General features: G+C 40.7%; 1 protein-coding gene across 1 annotated transcript; it reads left to right on the forward strand.

The window, feature by feature from the left end:
- Positions 1-457: 457 nt before the first annotated feature.
- On the forward strand, positions 458-775 carry LOC131950768 (putative uncharacterized protein DDB_G0292636). The gene has a single exon (XM_059312954.1). The coding sequence runs from the start codon at positions 458-460 to the stop codon at positions 773-775; it is 318 nt and encodes a 105-aa protein (XP_059168937.1).
- Positions 776-8,927: the final 8,152 nt, after the last annotated feature.

The raw sequence follows: 8,927 nt of genomic DNA on the forward strand, positions 1-8,927 counted from the left end.
GATGTAGAACATGATGAAGGGCAAATGTGATGTAGAACATAGGATGGAGGGCAAATCTGATGTAGAACATAGGATGGAGGGCAAATCTGATGTTGAACATAGGATGGAGGGCAAATCTGATGTAGAACATAGGACGGAGGGCAAATCTGATGTAGAACATAGGATGGAGGGCAAATCTGATGTAGAACATAGGATAGAGGGCAAATCTGATGTAGAACATAGGATGGAGGGCAAATCTGATGTAGAACACAGGATGGAGGGCAAATCTGATAGAGAACATAGAATGAAGGGCAAATCTGATGTAGAACATAGGATGGAGGGCAAATCTAATGTTGAACATAGGATGGAGGGCAAATCTGATTTAGAACATAGGATGGTGGCAAATCTGATGTAGAACACAGGATGGAGGGCAAATCTGATGTAGAACATAGGATTGAGAGCAAATCTGATGTAGAACATGATGAATGGCAAATCTGATGTAGAACATAGGATGGAGGGCAAATCTGATGTAGAACGTAGGATGGAGGGCAAATCTGATGTAAAACATAGGATGGATGGCAAATCTGATGTAGAACATAGGATGGAGGGCAAATCTGATGTAGAACATAGGATGGAGGGCAAATCTGATGTAGAACATAGGATGGAGGGCAAATCTGATGTAAAACATAGGACGGAGGGCAAATCTGATGTAAAACATAGGATGGAGGGCAAATCTGATGTAGAACATAGGATGGAGGGCAAATCTGATGTAGAACATGATGAAGGGCTAATCTGATGTAGAACATAGGATGGAGGGCGAATCTGATGTAGAACATAGGATGGAGGGCAAATCTGATGTAGAACATAGGATGGAGGGCAAATCTGATGTAGAACATAGGATGGAGGGCAAATCTGATGTAAAACATAGGATGGAGGGCAAATCTGATGTAAAACATAGGATGGAGGGCAAATCTGATGTAGAACATAGGATGGAGGGCAAATCTGATGTAGAAAATCTAGGGCATTTATACCATTTTACGGTATACTAACACGAAGCACATGCCAACATGAATGTAGGATGTGTTCTACATTTAGAACGAAGAAAATCAAAATGAAATCTATAAACGTCATCCCGATCGTCCATAGCATAACGCAACGAAATCATATATACCTAACCACCCCTTTCGTGTTATACAATACGTGCATTATCCATTGGCATTTTGACTAATTCTTGGAGAGCCAGTGTCAAATAGCACTTGTGTTTGCATAAAGAAAGCTGTATGTCGCAATATCAGTAGGCCCCACAAACATTAAGACAAGAACTGAATACAGTTTTTACAAAGACTTTGTTTTCTATACCTTCCTGCCTACCCATAACTTTAAAATAACACTTGATGTAGAATATTGATATCTCGGTCACAAAAACTGCTCATTACGGTTCTATAATTAGGATTAGTTAATGAGCGCTATGATTAAAAACTCTACCACTTCAGACGAATTATACACACCAAGTGTTCGCTAAAATAGTAATTTTGTTGAAGAACAGTAAGATATTAATCGAATGTTGCATGTTGTTTTTCTAGTAAGACACGCTACAGACACAGGTTCGGATCCAAATCTGGCACCGTGGAACCAATAATCAATCAACGAAATGTGTGCTAAAACTCCATCCTTCCCCATCATTTCCCCATCCTTCCCCATCTTTTCCCCATCGCCTCTTTGTTGATGCCATAGACCGGCTGTCCCATCATCCATTGGGAAACGAACTGTATTTCCGGCAGGGAGAAGACACTAAATGGCGGCCACCGGAAGCAGATAATTGTCGGAAATGAAAGTGCCTATAGAACGAGGTCGGTGTCCCCCCCCCCCCCCTTCCTCCGAGCGCAGGTATTTCTGATTCACGCGATTGGACGGGCCTCTGGTCACGCTATGGTGGCCGGTGACAGTACACGCTTGATATCAGGGGTGGGGGTGGGGTGTCAGTACATGACATCGATAAGTTAAACATGTGAAGTTAAGGGGTGGGGGTGTCAGTACATGGTATCGATAAATTTAACATTGGAAGTTAAGGGGTTTGGGTGTCAGTACATGGTATCGATAAATTCAACAATTGAAGGTGAGGGGTGGGTGTGTCAGTATATAGCATCGATAAATTTAACTTCGGAAGGTGGGGGGTGGGGGTGGGGGTGTCAGTACATGACATCGATAAATTTAAGATTGGAAGGTGAGGGGTGGGTGTGTCAGTACATGACATCGATAAATTTAAGATTGGAAGGTGAGGGGTGGGTGTGTCAGTACATGGCATCGATAAATTTAAGATTGGAAGGTGAGGGGTGGGGGTGTCAGTATATGGCATCGATAAATTTAAGATTGGAAGGTCAGGGGTGGGGGTGTCAGTACATGGCATCGATAAATTTAAGATTGGAAGGTGAGGGGTGGGTGTGTCAGTACATGGCATCGATAAATTTAAGATTGGAAGGTCAGGGGTGGGGGTGTCAGTATATGGCACCGATCCGTTTAACACCGGAAATGTAGGGTAGGTTGATAGTACAAAGCATAGATACGCGGAACAACCGGGGTTAGGATAAGGGTGGGGGTTATAGCAGAGGCGTATCGACTCTTCTCGCGACCGGGGACATATGTGCCCCCCCTGTCCCCTCATCGCTACGCCTCTGGGTTATAGTGGAGAGTGGGAAGAGACATTTGGGATTCGATAAAAGATGCCACATCATTATAGATGTATAGCCACACCCAAAGCTAACCCAAACCAAGCCAGGAATAGGAACACCTAAACCCGACTCCAACGTTAAATAGATGGCTAAGTCTACAGTGTCTACATGTATAACAAACGCCGGTGCCTTAATGTTACTTTGGCTGCTGATCCTTGCAGGTGTGTTCTTCAGTACAGGTCATAAGGGCATCCGATTAGGGCATCTCGTTAGGGATTACAGTAGGGCACCACTAGGGGAGCACATCAGGGCATCAAACTAAGGCATCATATTAAGGTACTTCCAATTCGAATCCGGGTTCAAGTCAGTAGAACGTCCTTGAGACCACCCAGCTCAGAGGAGTACCTAACTCACGTTAGGGAAAGTAAAGGCGGCTGGGCAAAGTGCTGAGGTCAAGAAACATATGAACTCTACTTCATCTGCTTAATGGATTGCTAGGTCTAAAGATGAATCTTTCCATTAAGGCACCAAACCAAGACGCTTATAACAAAAGATGGTATCCAATCCGGGCATCACCTTGAGGCATTATATAAAGGCATACCACCTGAGCATGACATTAGGAATCAGCCGCAACCTAAACTTTGTGATACACATATCCGCAACCTAAACTTTGTGATACACATATCCGCAACCTAAACTTTGTGATACACATATCCGCAACCTAAACTTTGTGATACACATATCAGCAACCTAAACTTTGTGATACACATATCCGCAACCTAAACTTTGTGATACACATATCCGCAACCTAAACTTTGTGATACACATATCCGCAACCTAAACTTTGTGATACACATATCAGCAACCTAAACTTTGTGATACACATATCCGCAACCTAAACTTTGTGATACACATATCCGCAACCTAAACTTTGTGATACACATATCCGCAACCTAAACTTTGTGATACACATATCCGCAACCTAAACTTTGTGATACATATATCCGCAACCTAAACTTTGTGATACACATATCCGCAACCTAAACTTTGTGATACACATATCCGCAACCTAAACTTTGTGATACACATATCAGCAACCTAAACTTTGTGATACACATATCCGCAACCTAAACTTTGTGATACACATATCCGCAACCTAAACTTTGTGATACACATATCCGCAACCTAAACTTTGTGATACACATATCCGCAACCTAAACTTTGTGATACACATATCCGCAACCTAAACTTTGTGATACACATATCCGCAACCTAAACTTTGTGATACATATATCCGCAACCTAAACTTTGTGATACATATATCCGCAACCTAAACTTTGTGATACACATATCCGCAACCTAAACTTTGTGATACATATATCCGCAACCTAAACTTTGTGATACATATATCCGCAACCTAAACTTTGTGATACATATATCCGCAACCTAAACTTTGTGATACACATATCCGCAACCTAAACTTTGTGATACACATATCAGCAACCTAAACTTTGTGATACATATATCCGCAACCTAAACTTTGTGATACATATATCCGCAACCTAAACTTTGTGATACATATATCCGCAACCTAAACTTTGTGATACACATATCCGCAACCTAAACTTTGTGATACACATATCAGCAACCTAAACTTTGTGATACATATATCCGCAACCTAAACTTTGTGATACATATATCAGCAACCTAAACTTTGTGATACATATATCCGCAACCTAAACTTTGTGATACATATATCCGCAACCTAAACTTTGTGATACACATATCCGCAACCTAAACTTTGTGATACATATATCCGCAACCTAAACTTTGTGATACATATATCCCACATAGTGGACTCCGTGACCCCAAACACCGACCATCTCATTAGCATATACAGGTGTTTAGGTGCCACCTTGCCAACAGGTGTTGCTATGATGCATCACCCTCAGGGCCCACAACCTATCACGTCATGTGATACAAGTTCGCTAATAAATAAAACCCCAGCTCACATAGCGATCAGCTATTTTTAGACTAAATTACAATAAGCATTGACTAATTATATGACTGGCCAATGGAATTCGGGCACGCTCGCCAGCCTGGCTAATGAGAAATTAATTGACAAATTAAGAAAGGTAATTAAAAATGACCAGTTTAATATATTGTAATTAATTATGTAATGATGTTGGGTTTCTAAAGAATAGGTATTTAAAACGATGGTTGCAACTTTTAGCCGGAAACGCGTCAACAGTTATTTTTACTTCAGTCCCTCGGTATAAAGGTCATCTAAATTCTTCCAGTGTACGCAGCTAGGTGTGTTAAGTAGAGTCTTTCCATTCTTAACCAGTATTCAAACCCGGTACGAGTAGCTAGTAGTCAGGCTCTCTGCCGTTTGACCACACAGGCTCTGTAGTTTGAGGCGTCGTCTGACTGAAAGTCTCAAGTTCGGCTCCGTATGACGTCAAAGTGTCCACCCAGCTCTAATGGGTACCCATCACGTCAATGGGGGTTAACAGAGAGGTCGGAAAGTGTAACTTTTAAAACTTTTTCTATGTGATTGAAAAATATTTATGGAGCGCACATTAAGGAAATATAAAACAAATTAGCGATAATGAAATACATAACGGGCACTATTGAAATAAAAGTCTCACAACGCGATGTGGTTCTAGTGAATTCTGGCCGCTGGGTCTGACAAATGTTATGCACGCGATTCGTGTTCGCTCGTTATTCAAATCAGAAATGTCTTCCGATGTCCGGACAAAGTCGCCTGGTTCTCGCCGACAAGGCATCCATCTTGCCGACCCTGACAAGATGGTGGACATATTTGTGGAAAGTTGGCGAAGGTGGGCGGGAAGTGGTGTACATCTGACGATGGTAATATTCAAATCTTGTCTGCTGGAGTGAAGTGGAGGTTAAGTGGTGCAGTTGATAGATAGCTCACTGGAGGCAGAGTTGTAAGAATACAATGCGCTGGGCGGAGAACTTCAGAAATTGTACGCTTGCTGACTGGAATAAAAGTACTAAAACCACTTTATATTTTCATTTTAATACATATTAAAGTATTTACCCGGATATATATATATATATATATATATATATATATATATATATATATATATATATATATATATATATATATATATATATATATATATATGTGTGTGTGTGTGTGTATCACATACATTATCTTCCCGCAGTTTCTCTAAACTCTTGTCAAATTTAGCCTAGATAAAACGAAAGTAACTACAAGATAAAAAGTGACTGAAAAGCCAGGTAACACTTATACGGGTTGAATGCTATATACTGTATACTCAAATTATAAATTAAAAGCCATAGCAAAAAAAAAAAAGAATAATATTCTGTTATTTGGACGTACTAATTAAAAAAAAAATTTCGTTGACAACTACTATTTTGGAGTCAGAAAGATAGACATGGATTTTAATGGTATCAATTTGTTTGACAGTATCGAATGATAAAGCTCTGCCCTCAGGGTACCGGCTAGGCGTTGGGCTGACCACATTAACCATCTGTTGCCCGTGACCATTTCAGCAGAAACTCTGATTGGTCAGCAGCAAACTGCTTCATCACCTTAATGTGACACACAAGTGGTTTCACATATAACACACATTTCATAATATAATAAAGTAAATTAGTATAAGCCATTTTGTAAATAAACAAATACAAATTATACAATTCCAATTAAACTAACTTTTTCTCAAATTTACCGCCAATGTCAGAGAATGTATTGGCCAAATGCAGTACACAATATGGCCGTGTTTCACCCCGTCTCCTCACCCCCCCCCCCTCCATCCGGCCCGCCATGATCATCCATTATGTAAAACAAAATGTTCGTTTTAATTAACAGGCCTGTAAATGAGATGTTCGCCGAGGAATGAATACTTTAACATTTCAGAGTTACTTCCCGTTAAGCCGTGTTTCCAGTTGCTGCTCCTTAAATTCAGAATCGCCTCCCTTGATCTGTTTTAATTCAGATTTACCTCCCTGGGAGGTGCGCGCCGTTTTCAACAAGCGGCAAAAACACATTCGACAAGGCAGCAGACAGCGGGGGATGATGTGTCTCCGCCGTGTTGCCGTGGATGGCGTGTCATTGATCCATCGGTACATGGCGCCCGGGCTTGTTCGACAAGATGGATACAGACACAGACCCCCAGCATCCGGGAACACCCCCCCCCCTCCTCCATCTCCCCAAACGATGATTCGTTTAACATGCTAAACGACGATGTAGAAGTTTTTTTTTATGCGATTTGTAGGGGTCAAACGGATCGTCTCAATTTAAATCAATTTAAAAACAACAACAACAACAACATAACGGAATGAAGAAATTACTGAAAACAATGTTTTTCACTTTACTCCCACCCCAACCCACATACACACCCACACACTCTCTCTCTCACACACACCACACACATAAGGAGGCATCTAATGTCAAGTGGACTAAGACGTATTGGGTGGCATTTTTGGGTCAGACACTTCAAGCATGGCTAAGTTTTAAATGCGAACTTGTTGTTTGTGACGAACGTGGTTTTAAAAGCAAGTTTAAATAAAGGAAACTTGTCATAAGTTCACTGATTCAGTTAACATTGGTTGTGTTGTGTTGTACTCCTGATAACCTTAACTAACCACAACATAATGTTTTGCCTGCCCGTCAGACTGCAGAAGATTCCAGAATATACAGCGTATCTGATTGGTAACTAAATCTAGTAATGGAAGTATTGCTGACTACAGTTGTTTTATATATGAAGGTCAGAATAACAAATGAACTCTACTTCAAATGTTCTATGGAGTAGTTTTAGACATTTTAAACAGACAAAAAAAAACAACCTGTTATTAGTTACATATTATCAACAATCATCATCATTTTATTTCTTTTTTAATAACAGTTGACTTCGTATGGAGAAGGTTGACTTGATACTTGACTTTGGGATTCACGGGATTTCATACTTTACAACACAACTACACTACACAACACACCACACCACACCACAACACAACACAACACAACACAACACAACACAACACAACACAACACAACACAACAACACAACACAACTACACAACTCAATATTACGACACAACAGCACAACACAACACAACTCAACTCAACTTAATTACACAACGCAACACAACGCAACAACGCAACACAAAAAGGAAAACAACACAACACAACAATACAGCACAACACAACACAGCAACTAAATACTACAACACTATATGGTATGCTACTCTACATTATATAAATGATACGTCTTGGTCGACTGGTCTTTGAACGAAAAGTTTCCATTCTGATTCCTGGTTTCCAAGATGCATGACGTCCTATTGTCCACCCGACTCTGATGGGTACTTAAATCGAAATAGAAAAACTGGAATCAACTGCCAAACTCTACTTCATCTGCCCTTTTGACCTACATACCGATTTTAATTAATTCTTATATTATGTTTGTTCCCTTAGCCTGAAATAAATTTTCATTAACCTAATTACAATTTTTTAAACTCTTTACCAACGGAAACAGTTAATCAGTTGTAATTAAATCTCAGCTGTTTAGCGATGCATCAACACAGCTTATCCCTCAAAGACCACCCCCCCTTCTACGAACAGCCGTAGAACAGCAACGTTTTGTGAAAAAATAATTGAAAAGTAATAATACACGACGGTGCCGATTCACCGGATACGTTTCGACGTCCATGATGGCGCCATGAAATCGTTTGACGCAATTTCCGGTGGTTCTACTCGGAGGAACCAGGTTTAATTTGGAACGTCGCGTGCTAAAGTGTTTAGACGCCCCCCCCCCTCTCTACCCACCCTGCCAGACCAGGCGTCCTTTGCCTTTTAATGTGTGCGTGTCTGCCGTTCTATTCGACGATAATGGCCTAGGTAAAGTGGGGGCCAACTCTAATCGGCGTTTATGCCTGTTGGCCTGGAAATTACGGCCAAACACGACAGGCGTACACGGCCATTTACATGCAACGGTGTTGTTTTGTTGTTGGTGCCTCCGTCCACCCCCCCCCCCTCCTCTCCCAGTGCTAACTTCTATAGAATACCCCTGCTAGTTACCTGCTAATTACCTGTGTCTTTATGTCTTAATTATAAACATTCGACTGTTAACGTTTTTTTTTTGGGGTATTTCAGAGAAAACAATGTTTTCGGGAAAATCCATTAACTTTGAAAATAAATATTGAGGAACTTGTTTTTAAATGCGCGGGCACATAACATTATTCTGTTTTAAAGCAGTTTAATAGGAGTTTTGATGGGGTAACTTA

This window comes from Physella acuta, unplaced genomic scaffold (assembly GCF_028476545.2).
Source record: "Physella acuta isolate Inbredline_101_S28 unplaced genomic scaffold, ASM2847654v3 ptg000778l, whole genome shotgun sequence".
NCBI classification, from domain to species: Eukaryota; Metazoa; Mollusca; class Gastropoda; family Physidae; genus Physella; species Physella acuta.